Source organism: Procambarus clarkii, chromosome 40, assembly GCF_040958095.1.
Source record: "Procambarus clarkii isolate CNS0578487 chromosome 40, FALCON_Pclarkii_2.0, whole genome shotgun sequence".
Lineage (NCBI taxonomy): Eukaryota > Metazoa > Arthropoda > Malacostraca > Decapoda > Cambaridae > Procambarus > Procambarus clarkii.
In genome coordinates this window covers 18,523,230-18,538,426 of record NC_091189.1, presented here as the reverse complement: position 1 = coordinate 18,538,426, position 15,197 = coordinate 18,523,230, and the positions used below count along the sequence as shown (strand labels likewise).

General features: G+C 40.0%; 1 protein-coding gene across 2 annotated transcripts in view; it reads right to left on the bottom strand.

The window, feature by feature from the left end:
* Positions 1-15,197, bottom strand: part of Tnks (tankyrase) — a 47,871-nt gene that overhangs the window by 8,848 nt on the left and 23,826 nt on the right. For both annotated transcript variants that reach the window (XR_011231018.1, XM_045741967.2), the window contains exons 14-21: positions 13,984-14,181; positions 10,781-11,003; positions 6,782-6,935; positions 6,083-6,243; positions 5,625-5,815; positions 4,334-4,517; positions 2,578-2,686; positions 680-836 (exon numbers count right to left, since the gene is read on the bottom strand). Coding sequence is in view for 1 of the 2 variants with exons in the window: in XM_045741967.2 (XP_045597923.1) it covers positions 680-836; positions 2,578-2,686; positions 4,334-4,517; positions 5,625-5,815; positions 6,083-6,243; positions 6,782-6,935; positions 10,781-11,003; positions 13,984-14,181 (1,377 nt within the window). In the remaining variant the exon portion in view is untranslated. The remainder of the gene's footprint in view (positions 1-679; positions 837-2,577; positions 2,687-4,333; positions 4,518-5,624; positions 5,816-6,082; positions 6,244-6,781; positions 6,936-10,780; positions 11,004-13,983; positions 14,182-15,197) is intronic.

Sequence of the window (15,197 nt, the reverse complement as noted above, 5' to 3'; positions counted from 1 at the left end):
ACGTCGATCTTGCTATATGGGAGACACTGGCTGCAGACCGTTCAGCCTGGGGGCAGTCTGTTCAAAGAGGTCTCTTCAAGTTCGAGGAGTCACTTGCCAAGAATTCAGAGGCAAAGAGACAGAGAAGGAAAGCCGGTAGCCAGGAAGACAGACCAGAATCGGACTTCGTTTGTGCTCAGCGTGGAATGGACTGCCATTCTCGAATTGGCTTCATCAGTCACACCAGATGCTGCATCAGGATTGACAACCAGGGCGCAACTCCATAGTCTCCCGAGACTGAAAGATGCCTACTAATATTACTACCACTTAAGTTGTTATCTTGTGTATGTTTGGGACCTGACTTTCCAGTATTTTCCATGCATATATTATGGGATATATTCTTGTTATCTTTCAAGACAGTACATTTTGAGAGCTTTAAGATGGTCTCAATAATTTAGGTGCTTTATCACGTCTGTGTGTGCCATATGTGTTCTCAGTATTCCTCATATTTCAGCAACCTCCCTGCTCTAAAAGGGAAAGTGCGTACTGAGTGCTATCACTGATAGTACTTGTGCTATCAATATAAAAGATTGGAATTGGTTCAGAATCATTAAGTCTAGATTTTCTTGACTTTAACTGACACACAGTTTACTAACTAGGTTACATTGATGAAAGTGAAAAGAAAAACTGCATTACTTACCTGTTCTCCCCTATAAACAACGTATTCTGGGTAACACAGGCCCCCAGCACTGGGTCGCCCCACAACAGAGTGGTGGCCAGGAGGAGCATGAGCCATCTTCATTGCCGAGAACTGAAGGAATGACTTCCCCAATGTCACACGGCACAAAAGTAGTTGCCTGTAACGGGTTAATTTTGTGTTCAGAAATAAGGTTAAAATAAAATAGTGTGAAAGATTGGCAAGTGCTACATGTCTAAATGATGTTTACATTATCATTGTAATTTTAAATGAGGGACATCACTCCACGTGAGTTGGAGTCAGACGTCAGTGATGGTATAGACACAAGATGAAGAACACAGAGAAGGTACTGGGACTACCTGTCACTTAGGACTGCATTACAGTATTGCAAGAGTACTCACAATGAAATAACACTTTAAATTCCTTTATTTTATTAAATCATTATTGTGTTAGAAGGCCAGGCTTGTTATAACCTGGGGATAAGGTTAATTTAATTGAAATAAATTAACTTCAAAGTGACTGTTAGCACTCCGAAGTCGGTGATATTCTTGCCTGGTATCACTTGCATTAATTCAACAGCTGGTTAATTTATTCTGGCATCAGTGGTGAAGATAAGTAATTATCACCCCATGTGTTTATTAACCCTAGAAAGCTCAACTGAAACATGTGGCATGTTGAATGCAGGCAGGAGGCAAATACCTCTCTTTGAGCCAAGCATTAGGAAGGTAATTACTGGTACCAGCTTAGAAAAACTGACAAACTGTTGGCACAAAAATGGAAAGATAAGCATGTGTGCATTATTTCAACCATTCATATAAAGTTAGTAGACAGTGGGAAGCAGAACTTCAAGACCAAAGATAAGGTTTGCAACCAAAATGCTATATTAGACTATAATACACGTATGTTTCATAGAAAACAAACAGAAAACATAGAAAACACCGAAAGATGATGGGGAGGTGGAATGCGTACACAATGTTTTAAATGGTACAAGAAACTTGGCTGAAGTTTTCAGCCCATTCTCTTGTTTAGACAGTACTCTTTGTAACTATGTGCACCATAGTATAAACATTGATGTACTAAGCAATTAGATTGTAGAACTTTGTACTATTCACTTTATAGAATCTGAAACAATTAAACAAAAAACAAACTTAAATATTCCTAGGTCTAGTATAGCACACACATGTACTATATCAGGCCTCAAATAGCATGTATTAGGCAGAGGAAGGTTTGGTTAGTCTGTTTTTGCAACATAAGTAGAAAATGTTTTCCGGTTTGTCCAAATTCAATATTAACAATTTCTTCTTTCTAATTGCGCTGTACATTGGTATATGTACTATGGTCCTCATCCTTCCTATATGTACAGTACTACCAAAACAGGAGGATGGGCTGAAGTCACTGTGTTGAACGCAGGTAACACACAACGAGAAATTGAACTGGAAACATCAGTATCCAACTTTAATGTGCTGTTGTTTTTCAGCTACTAGATACTGTACATACATTGAACCTACATCACATACACCTGGCAGAGCCAAGACCAGCCAAACCATGAGGCACCATTCACCTAAGTTCATGTGACTGCATTGCATTGACTACCTACCATCTATTAGAAAGTGAGCAAAGTCCCAGATGGGAGTCCATTTTATGCAAAACAATGTATCATTTTGAACATAATTTTTTCCCCCATTTTTTTTTTGCTGTTCATGCTTTTTTTTTTTATTGTTGAGTGGAGGTCAGAAGTGGTGCAAGAAATGTTATTCTGACAATAGCTATGAGACCATAAATCCCTATTTGTTAAATTGTAATTGGCTTCCATGCCATTCCATGAGGGGGGGGGGGGGGACAAACTTACAACACCCAAATTTTTGTTTTAGTCACACAAAAATTTAAAGCCACTAAATTACCTGTAACAAGAATAACAAGATCGGTCTTTGTGCACTGGACACCCACTGCCACCACCTATACCATACACATATTGGTTGCTCTTAGAAGAGTGTTCAGCGAAGTAGATACCTGAAAATTAATGTTGAACTTTAGTGAGTATCTTCAGATAGATCAATAACAGTTAGAATAATGACCATACTGTAAATTAATACTTACGGACTATCTTCTAGGGTGATATTTTTTCATTACCATTAACCTATTTCAGTTAAGCTCTCTCACATTACTGATGTCGTACATGTAAGTTGATTGAACCTCTTCAATTATTAACCCTTTGGCTGTGGCACTTTTGTTTCAGTTCAATTCGTTCCTTTGGTCTAAACTGGGTAGAAAAAAATAAAAAAATTTCAAGCAGAGCAGACCGGCTGGGAGCCCACACCAACAAGTCGTCAAGGTAGGCCAGAAACCGAACCAATAGCAGACGCAGACGGGTCACCATGACCCGGGTAAAATGTGTGAAAATGCAAGGTACCATATTCAAACCAAAAGGAAGGCAACGAAATCAGTAAGCCCCCCCACGAAACCTAACCAGTCCCTGAACCCCAAATGAATGGGAACATGCCAATACGTGTCCTAGAGGTCCACACACACAATCCAAGCACCCAGCTCCAAAAGAAGCCAGACTTGAGACAGAGTGGTCATCTGAAAGGAGGGGCAAGGAATCCAGGGGTTCAGATGAGACAAATCCAGAACGAACCGCAGAAGTTTCACGAAGCTGAAGCCAATAAGTTGGAGATTTGTTTAAAATTTTCAAGTAATTTTTACATAATTCAAATATTTTTCAAGTTATACCCCCTTCAATGTCACACATTGAAGGGGGGTATAAGCCACAGAGCCACATTGAAGGGGATATAAGCCACAGGAGGTATAAGCCACAGAGACGTTAGAAAGAATTTTTTCAGTGTCAGTTAATTAATAAATGGAATGCACTAGGAAGTGATGTGGTGGAGGCTAACTCCATACACAGTTTCATATGTAGGTATGATAGAGCCCAGTAGGCTCAGGAATCTGTACACCAGTTGATTGACAGTTGAGAGGCGGAACCAAAGAGCCAAAGCTCAACCCCCGCAAGCACAATTGGGCGAGTACATCATATGATGTTTTGCGCAGTTTAAGGATTAACTAGACATCTGCTAAAACTTGACTTTAGACATGGACTATTTTTCATTGGGCAAGTGCTACTGTCGAAATCCAGCCAAAGGGTTAAAGAAATTCAATTGAACGTCTCAGGAGGAGAGAAGGTGGAATATGATAAACAAAATACAGTGTACCGAGAATAAACAAGGTGGACCAGGGCAGCCCTTTCCAATTTATTGTATATAGGAGGACCATCAAGAGTCAATATAACAAAGAAACAAATGATAAGGAATTTGAAAGCACCAGATATAAACAGCTAGGTTGCAGGAACCAAAGAACTGTTTCTCACTTTCATTAGAAATATAATATGCAAATTCTTATAGGTAGGCAAATAAGTACATATAACCATCCATATAAAACCATCATAGCAATATTCCTGTTCATAGAAGCAGACAATTTTTTTTACAAAATCATTAATTTCCAGATCTGAGCAAACACCATGCAACTATATGGCTAGATTTTACTCATTAGAGGCAGCCTTTGTATGAGCCCAATGATCCTAGACCAGTTTCTTTAAAGCAAATACTTTAAAACAAAAAGACAAAACCTTCAAGTGGATTAGTGACAGAGTTGGTAACTAACCTGCACCAAACATCCCACCAATATAAGCATGCCTTTCATCAAAGCCTTTTTGAACAATGGCAGAAATGAAAGGAGAACCATGGAAAAGCATTCTTTCTGTAGACTGCCCATTACTTTCCTCCGCCACCTCCCGTCTCCGGTGTGCATAGCGCTCCCATAAACGTTTGTTGCGAACCTTTTGAATCTGGGAAATTAAAAAGAATATATAAATACAGGTCCAGTAATTAACAAATAATTGCCTAACAACAATTCAATATTCCACAAGATGGAGAAAATGCATAAATGCTATGAACAGAGCTTGGGGAAAAAAATTCAGTTGAATGTAATGAAATACCTTTTTGTGGTAGGCCATTGGTTGTTTCCTAACGCTATCTCACCAAGATGGCTTTCCACTAAAGAGTCATATCAGCCTAGGAGTCCTGTATGGACTGTATGGACAGAGTCAGAAACAGGCCCCCCTCACAGAGGAACAGGAAAAAGGAGATCGTTACAATGACCTTCACTGAGAAAACATCCAGAAAGAGAGCGAAGCAGTAAACTGCAAGGTCCACAGAAAATGAAGCACCAAAACAGCCAAATGAATCTGCAAACAATTCACTCAAACCTAAATGTTTCACTCAAAACCAGCTCAAACCCTCCTAATTGTGTTGTGAATAGAGAAGGGGGGGGGGGGGGGATTGACCTGTCAGAAAAAAAGAATACAGGTGTTTTTTCTGTATGTCTCAGAATATTATATTTTGGTTTAATACTCTTCATTGACTAATTTGTTTAATAATGCGTAAAATGTTGGACGAAATTTTTTTCAATAAAACAATGTAAAAAAGTGCAAGAATATGTGGTACTGATAACTGCAAATAGTCAAAGGTTGGAATAAAACAAACTTATAACAGTACAGAGTGTGTATGCTGTATGAAAATATCAAATTACTGTATTGAGTATTAATATCCTATCCCTGGAGTTAATATATGCTAGTTAGGCAATTCTCCCTTCACTTTTCTTCTGTATTTGTAGCTAGTCATAATTAACCCTTAAACTGCGCAAAACTGCATATGAAGTTTTGAGTAACTGACGCAAAAGTGCGCAACACTGCATATGCAGTTTTGGAGTACTACACACGATTTAAACGGCCCATGGATACACGGGTAGGTCTCATGTGAGCCATTATTGCAACTTAGCTCAGGGATTGCCTAGAAAATATTAAATTTGTACTTCCGTTCTCCTAAGGAGCAGAAGTTTACCGTTTCAAGCTTTACTTAATATTATTATTAGGAAATTAATGAATTTAAATTACCTTAACAATATTATACTTGGAAAAGACCCCTCCTGCATGACCATTATCTCTATGTTCTCGGATAGTGGCTTGCATCTCTTCTTCAACTGCAATGAACTCTCTGTCCTCTCGACACAGATCAAGCAGTAAGGTACCTTGTGATGATCCATTCCCACCATTACTACTGCTGCATCCACTCCCTACTAAACCATCTGTTGATAACAAAAATGTAAAAATTAAATGCATTATAATATATTAAGTTGAGCATTCAGAAATAAAATAGCTTAAAAATAAACTTATTCTTTGTAATTTTAACATTAGAATCATTAAACAAGAGTCTTCTAAATCAAGACACAAATCAGAGCACTAAAGTGTTATTCATAATTAAAATACAAACAAAAAATAAAAGATTCTTAATATATAAAAAATTCAATGCATACAAACGTCAGCCATTTTTTTACTTTAAGAAAATTTCTTACTATGTTGAATAAGTAACTTCTCAACTCCCTTAAGTAGTTTGTGTCGGTGGCCATATGCATTGATCCCGATGGTTTTAAGCTCTTCATGGCCCATTTCTGCTAAGATATCCAATGTTATGTCTTCTCTCTCAAATATATCACGCAGGTGTTCCAAACCCAAACTGTTGAGAAGAAATGAAGGCAAAGATAGGCAGTCTATATATACAATCTACACAAAAATAAAGGTGAATCTTTATTCTGTAATTCTACACAGCAATACAGTGCATAAATTATTGTGAAAGTGAATGAAAGTGTGGGGGTTTGTTTCCAATGTTATGTATTTTAAAAAATCACATCTTACCAATATATAGATTCCTGTCACAATTTTGTACATGGTGATCACATCCCTTCTCTATCTTCTGACTAGGTTAAATAAGTTTAATTTAATGCCTTCAGTCTCTCGTCATAGCTCGCGTGTTTTGTCTAGGAGCCATTCAGTAGTATTCCATGCATTTTTCTAATTATTAATAATTTGAGATGTGAACACCACACAACTGTTGCACATTTTCATTTGGATTTCTTAAATATGGAAAAATTTCTTTAGCATATCTCCAACAAATTTATTTAAAAGCAATTCTCAAATTGGAAAGCATATATTTTATGCTTTATGAATAATAAGAAATCTTATTAATAAATATAAAATTAAAAAATGTGATGTACCTGTTTAAAAATGAGGCAATACTCATATTAACTGGAGTGCCAGGTGTTGTTTCGCAGCGGGAGTGATCGCAGCAACCGTCACCAATGCCCGGCGATGAGCACATTACAGGTGTAAAGGTTAAACTAGCACCAGAAGGCATCATTACCGTTTCAACTGAAAAAAAAAATATATATATATATATAATTTATTGTTTTTGGGGAAAGGTAATACGTTCGTACGCATCCTTACACGCACGCGTATGGATGCGTCCATACACGTGCATATGCATCCTTGCACATCTGCGCGCACGCGTCCGTACATAAACGTACGTCCGTTCGTACATGTCCGTACACCAAGAGAAGAGGCAACAACTACAAACTGCCAGAGAAGAGGCAACAACTACAAACTGCCAGAGATATAGGGTAGATAAACAAGAGTAAGTACAGCTGAACATTATAATAAACAGATGAAGGTCAAATACAATGATCACGAAACCAAATACCATTCGCCTAAGTTACTTTTCATCTTGACTCAAGTTATTGGGTTTTCCTGTCACTATTCATCCCAGTTTGGCTGCTGCTTCTGGTGCTGTTGAGACTGGAGACATTTGCAGGAAGTGGATCCTTCTGGCTCGCCTGGTAGCCAGCTCAGCCATTATTTCCAGCCCTTCTGGCCTATTGTCAGATCTAGTACATTTTTCTACAGTACCATCTCTATCCACGGACTGATCCAGAGATGTCCCTCAATAATTAGAGGCTTTCCTCTAATCTGTGTGTATCACCAGTCTGGTCTATTACCATTCAAATACAGCTGTAGTCTGCAGGTGGGTGATCTCTTGGTGTCTAACCTGGGTCATTCCTCTCAACAAGAGTATGTGGTCTCACTGGAACTCCTTTCATCTTTTACTATCTCTTCATCTCTTAACTTCCATTTTGGTTCCAGTGGTCCTGGATGTTTATTGATTGGCATCATATACCCAATCCTGTTGCTTTGTATTGTTCACTTTGATTTGTATTTATACTCTTAGAACATTAATTTGTGAACATTTTGACACCAAGTTTTTAATTATACATTAATCCAAAAAGTAGCTTAGAAAATATAAAAAATCAAAATTTTTAGGCGTTGCTGAGCAGGGTCGCCAGGCTCCCAGAACATTTACAGTTGAGAGTGCAGGCTGTTAAAGTGTTAGGTCTGATATACTAGACTGATTTTCACGGGTGCAAGTACTGTAGTCCAAAGTAGGAAAAACAAACTTCTTCATCATTTAGAGGTCTGTTAGTAATGCCCCATTATATTCAGAGGGAAGATGTTGAAAAGCCTTGAGCCTTTAATTTTTATAGAATTATATCAAGTACAAATCACAATCCTACTTTTCTAAGGGGCATATTCTGCCATACTTCCTGATCTCTTAAGTAAATATTTTGACGGAATTTTTTCAAAACTGCACCTCTTAATATTCTCCAGGAATAGATTATAATGCATCTTGCTCGCCTGCAATCTAGGAGTACAATTCGAAGGATGTGTAGAAGGACCAGGCTCCAGGAGGAAGGAGTGTAAAAAAAAAACAGCGATGAATGTAATGAAACACCATTTACTGAGTAAGCCCCGGATTCTCCCTGGAGCCATCAGGCTGATGTGTTATATTAGTCTGGGGCATCAGTCAATTGTAGTTCAGCCTACCAGGGACCACCTGCCAGAACCTGGTCCCCTCAGAGAGGCAAATGGAGCTATGGCCTATAGAAACCCCCGTGTGGTTAGGGGCATTCCATGTCTGCCATCGGCTGGGGTTGGCACCCAGAAAGGTAGGCATAACAAAAACCCCACTAAGTACGAAATTGTGACCAAAAACCAAACAGGGAAGCAGAATTCACCCTACAACTTAAGGAAACAAGCAAACAAGCAAACGTCACACCTCACCATCAATTAATACTACATGTCTGTGCAGCCCCCACCCCAGGAGGGAAAGGGGGAAGCCCTAGACCCCCCATGTTAAGTCTGATATACATGGATACCCAAGCCATCCAGTTCGGAGGCTGAGCATCAAAGGAAAACGGAACCGCTGACTGGGAGGGAGGGGAGGGAGGGGAGGGAGGGAGGGAGGAGAGGGAGGGAGGGAGGAGAGGGAGGGTCGCTAGGAAGCCTCCATGGCTCATCCAGAAAATGGTGTTTCATTACATTTAACGTTGGTTTTCTGGGGTAAGCCCCTATGGCTCCCTGGAGCTACATCACCAAAGATAAGGAAAAAAGGAGCTTACTTACGTCAAGGATTTGGGAATAATGATGTCCGACGACCTAACATTTAGAGAGCACAACCAAACAAGTATTGCGTCAGCCAGAAAAATGATAGGATGGATTACGAGAACCTTCAAGTCCAGAGATCCCATCACAATGGTTGTACTCTTCAAATCACTTGTGTTGTCCCATCTTGAGTACTGCTCAGTACTCAATTCCCCCTTCAGAGCAGGAGAGATTGCTGAAATTGAGGGAATACAGAGAACATATATGGCACGCATAGACGAGATAAAGCACCTAAATTATTGGGATCGTCTCAAAGCTCTCCAAATGTACTCACTAGAAAGGAGACGACAGAGATACCAAATAATATACACATGGAAAATACTGGAGGGACAGGTCCCAAATCTGCACAGTAAAATAACAACGTACTGGAGTGAACGACATGGAAGAAAATGCAGAATAGAACCAGTGAAGAGCAGAGGTGCTATGGGCACAATCAGAGAACACTGTATGAACATCAGAGGTCCACGGTTGTTCAACGTCCTACCAGCGAGCATCAGAAATATTACAGGAACAACCGTGGACATCTTCAAGAGGAAGGAGTGCCGGACCAACCAGGCTGTGGTGGGTATGTGGGCCTGCAGGCCGCTCCAAGTAACAGCCTGGTGGACCAAACTCTCACAAGTCAAGTCTGGCCTCGGGCCAGGCTTGGGGAGTAGAAAAACTCCCAGGACCCCCATCAACCAGGTATCAACCAGGTAAACTGAGCAGAAATATTGAGGCCAGAGTCAACATGCACCCCGGACAACATCAGCCAACAAACTGTATGGCTTGGGTAACTGGCATGGGTGGTCCAGTGCTCCCCCTCCCCTTCCCCTTCCCCCTTCCCCTTCCCCTTCCCCCCGGGGGGGGGGGGGGGGGCCTGTACGGACAGGCACAGCGAACAGTGTGCTGTCACACCTCACAAATATCACATGTCAGACCGTCACTGACAAACATCCCACCTCACTGTGCGGACAGCGAGACATTGGCTTGTTTGCTTGTTTCCTTAACTTGTAGGGCAAGTTCTGCCTCCCTGCTTGGTTTTGTCACAATTTCTAACCTAGTGAGGTTTGTTTTGTTTTGTTTTGCCTACCTTTCTGGGTGCCAACCCCAGTAGATGGCAGGCATGTAATGCCCCTAACCACATGGGGATTCTATAGGCCATTGCTCCCTTTGCCTCTCTGAGGGGGCCAGGTTCTGGCTGGTGGTCCCTGGTAGGCTGAACTCCAATTGACTGATGACCCAGACTAATATAACACATAACAGCCTGATAGCTCCAGGGAGCTGCAAGGGCTCCCCTCAGAAAAAAATAGTAACTTTTGAAAATGCTTACAATAAATTAAGCATAAAAAGGCTTGGACCGTAACCACAAATCTGCTCTTGTAACAAAGAGAAATTGGGGTACCTGAATAATTAAGAATATCAGATTTTCTGGTCATACAACCATAGTTGGGCTTTAAAACATGCTGGGATAGGTACACCTCTTAATCTTTAATCAAGGGCAAGCTTACTGCTCCTGTACCCTGTAAATTACGTATACACAAAACACAACTAGTAATTACACACACTCCCACATGAATACACACACACATTACCTATTTTAAAATTTTTACTCCCTTTCATAAATACTTCATTTTTTTTATTTCAAGCAAAAGATTATTGCATCAAACAACTTCCTGCTAAAACCACTTGATCTACCATCTCTTAATACTGTACATGTTTATCGTCTCTATTGGAAATACCTTCAGCCCCAATATTGTTGATGGATATTAAAGATGGTGCTGGAGAGACTGTTGATTGGGAGACTGTCTTAGAGGGAGTTCCTGGTGGTTTGGGTGATGCAGGAGAAACTGGAGGAGCTGCTCCCCCGGCAGCAGGCGTCAGACTTGGTTGACTCATCATAGCATCTTGTAATAAACTTCTTACGTCATCTGCCGTCGCTAAGTGAAGGGGTGTTTGACCCTCCTACAAAAAGTAATTCCAATAAAATGCAAGTATACTTTCCATCTATTGTTTGCATTGTACTCAATGAAATCTCCCCATCCCAGAAGTTGTCTCACGAACAATCTCTGCCAATTATTTCAATATCATGCATGTACATACTGTACTAAGAAACTATCAATCTTCAAAGTGCAACAAGTCATTAAAATTGTCAAACAGAAAAAAATCATATCCACTTTTATTTTGGCGTAAGCAGTGGTCAACATTCCTTCTGGCATTTGTCAGCATTACATTATGCTGGAAGCCAGGGTTAGACAAAAATATAGTTTACATTGTTATATTTATCATACAAAATACAGCATCACAGCATCAACTCAATTAACTATCTACAGTGGAACCTTGGCTTACAAATGCTCCTATTTACAAATTTTTCCAGTTACAAGCTCAATTTCTTCTTAAAATTTTATTCGATTTATGAGCTTTGCCTCAAGTTGAGAGTTTGTTGATACATGTGTGGGTCGACCAAGCGTGTGGTTCCTGGTGGAACTGCCAACCGCGCCTCAGTTTAACAGCGTCTCCCACATAGTGAGGAGCGTACTTGAATTCTTTGTAAAGAATTTCATAGTTTTTCAGCTTTTTTTGTTTCTAAACATAAAAGTAATTATTATATGCCACACCATGGATCCCAAGAAAGTCAGTGGTAAGGTTCAACCTAAAAAAAACACACGTGAAGTTGACCATAGAGGGAAAAACAAAGATCATTCGTAAACATGAAAATGGTAAATGGGTTGTTGAACTGGCTAGGCAGTACAGCAATTCTATGTCAATGAAATGCACTGTACTTGCTAAGAAAAAGGACATTATGAGTGCTAAAAGGGCAAAAGAAGTATCAATAATCACGAAACAAAGAACACAAACACTTGAGGATATTGAAAAGTTATTATTAATTTGAATACACAACAAGGAGTTAGCAGGTGATAACATTTCAGAGGCCATCATTTGTCAAAAAGCAAGGCTACTGCATGAAGATCTTAAAAGAAAACCCCCTGGAACAAATGATGCAGATATGAGAGTGTTTAAGGCGAGCAGGGGGATAGTTTGAGAAATTTAGAAAAAGAATTGGTATTCATAGTATTGTGAGGCATGGGGGAGGCTGCCACCTCAAACAAACTAGCTGCTGAAAGATTTGTTGGCAAATTTTAAAATTTTGTAGATAGTGAGGGATACCTACCCACAACAAGTGTTTAATTGTGACGAGACAGCGTTATTCTGGAAAAGATTGCCAAAGAGGACATACATTACCCAGGAGGAGAAGTCGTTGCCCTGACACAAGCCTACGAAAGATAGGATAACTCTTGTGATGTGTGGTAATGCGAGTGGCAATTTGAAAATTAAACTCTTGTTTGTGTATCATTCTGAAATTCCAAGGGTTCAACGAATATAATGTGCAGAAAAGCTAAATGTGTGATGTGGAGGGCTAATAGTAAGGCATGGGTGATAAAGGAAATTTTTTACCGAGTGAGTAAACGAAGTGGTTTGCCCTTCCTTCAAAAAAATATCTGCAGGAGAACAGTTTGCCACTCAAGGCCCTGCTTCTCCTTGACAATGCTCCTGCTCATCCTCCAGGTTTGGAGATTCATTGTTGGGGAAATTTAGTTTTGTTATAATAAAGTTCCTTCCTCCCAACACCACTCCTCTAATTCAGCCTATGAACCAGAAAATCGTTTCCAATTTTAAGAAACTTTATGAAAGGGCACTTTTCCAGAAATGTGTCGAAGTGACTGATGCCACAAACCTCACCCTCAAAGAGTTCTGGAAAAAACATTTTAACATTTGTAGTGCAAGAAATGACCAAGACCCATGATCTCTGGCTGGAGAAAATTGTGGCCTGTGTGTTCTAGAACGAGACTTTGAGGGGCTTGAGCCCGATCTTGAGGAAATTGTTTCTCTAGGCCGGCAATTGGGCTTGGAGTTGGATGGTGCTGATGTGGAGGAGTTGATAGAGGAATACAGCGAAGAACTGACCACCGAAGAACTCCTAGCCCTTCACAAGGAGCAGCAACAAGAGACAACTGAGAAAATTTCTTCAGGGAAGGAGGAGGCAGTACAAAATGTCCCTTACTCAACAATTAAGAAGTTGTGTGCAGTATGGGAAGAAATGCAAAATTTTGTTGAAACAACTCACCCAAAGCAAGCTGCAGTAGGCCGTTGCCTTAATCTTTTTAATGACACTGATGCATCACTACAGACAAGTGTTAAGAGGTAGGAAAAACGAGGCTCTAAGGAAAGGTTCTTGGTGAGAAAAACAAGCAGTGAGCCACAACCAGGTCCCAGTAGTATGCAGGCAAAATGTAGGAAATGGAGTACCCCAGAAAAAGTCATCACTGCCTATGTTATAATGGAAGGGGACTCCCCTTCCAAACACTAACACCTCTCCCCCTCCCCCCCCACCTTCACCACCTTCACCACCTTTCATATGTCAAGTCATCAATAAAGGTAAGCTATAACTTGTACATACTATAGTACAAAATATTTGTGATTACTGTATTATGTATGAAATGTACAGTATTTTGAAGTTAATATTTTTTGGAGTGTGGAATGGATTGATTCAATTTACATTATTTTTTATGGGAAAATTTGTCTTGGGTTATGAATTTTCAAGTTACGAGCCGTCTCTGGAAACGGAATAAATTTGTAAATGAAGGTACCACTGTATATGGGATTATACCCTACTCCCTAAATCTGGATAGTTGCTAAATCTGAGGTTGATAAATATCATTAATTAACATTTCAAATAATTTTTGAACCATTAAAATACATTTTCCCTTAATGAAAATAATATAACTCCCACTTATCCAAACTCTCCCTACCTCCCTTCCACCCACCTTCATGCCTCCATCCCTCCATAGCATCGCCTTTATATTGGGCATTAAAATTTTAATCCAAAATTATCTATAAAAAGTCAGTGTACAAGAAAACAGCTAACAAACCCAAAGAAGCTGACCTGATTCTTGAGGTAGGGGTCAGCCCCATGAGCCAACAAGAGAGCACACAGCTGAGTTCGACCCTTTTGAGCTGCTTCATGAAGAGGTGTGAAGCCCCATCTATCTGTGGCATTTACAGCTGTCTGGAATCTAATGAGGAGAGCTGCAATGTCCAGATGTCCATACGAGGATGCATTGTGCAGAGGAATGAGGCCACCCTGAAATAAATTTGACAAAACACTTCAGCAACTGATCAGTCACACATACTTTGCTGTAAGAGGTCAATTACCAAATTTTACTATCCTGGACACATACATTTCATACACAATCTGCACAAATCTGTGCATATTATAAACTATATGTGTACTGTATAGTAGCTTTACCCATGATGCCCTGTTTTGCCAGGAGCCCCTTCCAAAGAGGTGGCCATAAACAGAAAGCTTCCCAGAAGTCATACAATCTTAGAGGTAGCTTTATTACCCATCCCATAATTATTCATATACTTTTCCTCTCCACAAGGTTGTCTTCTTATCACTTCATACCCATAAACTGTACTTAATTATTTAATTATATTTCCCCTATAATCCTCCTCTCAATTTCTCCAAACCAACATGTTCTTTACATGGCTACCACTTTTTAAGCAATCATCTTGTAGTATAGGGAAGGGCAGCACAATAGAAACCCTACCTCAATATACCACCAAGAGAAACTGCTTGGTATGACACCAAATAATAAATCAAATCACTCAACAGCCCCACCAAACAATCATTAGCACTATGAGAACCACCAATTATCATTCAGAAAACATGTCACTAGCAAACAAACCCTTACACCAAATGATTCCAGGTGTTGGCACTAGTTAATACAACTGGCTTGGAAAAAATGGCAGCCCTCCCTGTGTTCCTGGCATATACCTGCACAAATATTTTTGCTCTGCAGAGGGTCAGTTAGGCTAACAGATTATTCCTTGAGACTGTCTCTTTGCAGGGGGTTTCATACTTGTTCACTTCGTGGCTTAATGCCCAGTCATGTTGCATTTCTCAATGTAGCCAGCTGCTTCAATTTGGCTTTAGGGTTATCTTCCTTGGCACTCACTGTTTGAAAAGTAATGGGGACCAAATGCATTTCTTCCAAAAGCTCTCAGCATGGTCCAACTCATCTAATTGGGCCACTACCTTTGGGTGCCATTGGGGCTTTGTACCCCAAGACGATGCCTGGGATGCCCAGGATGATG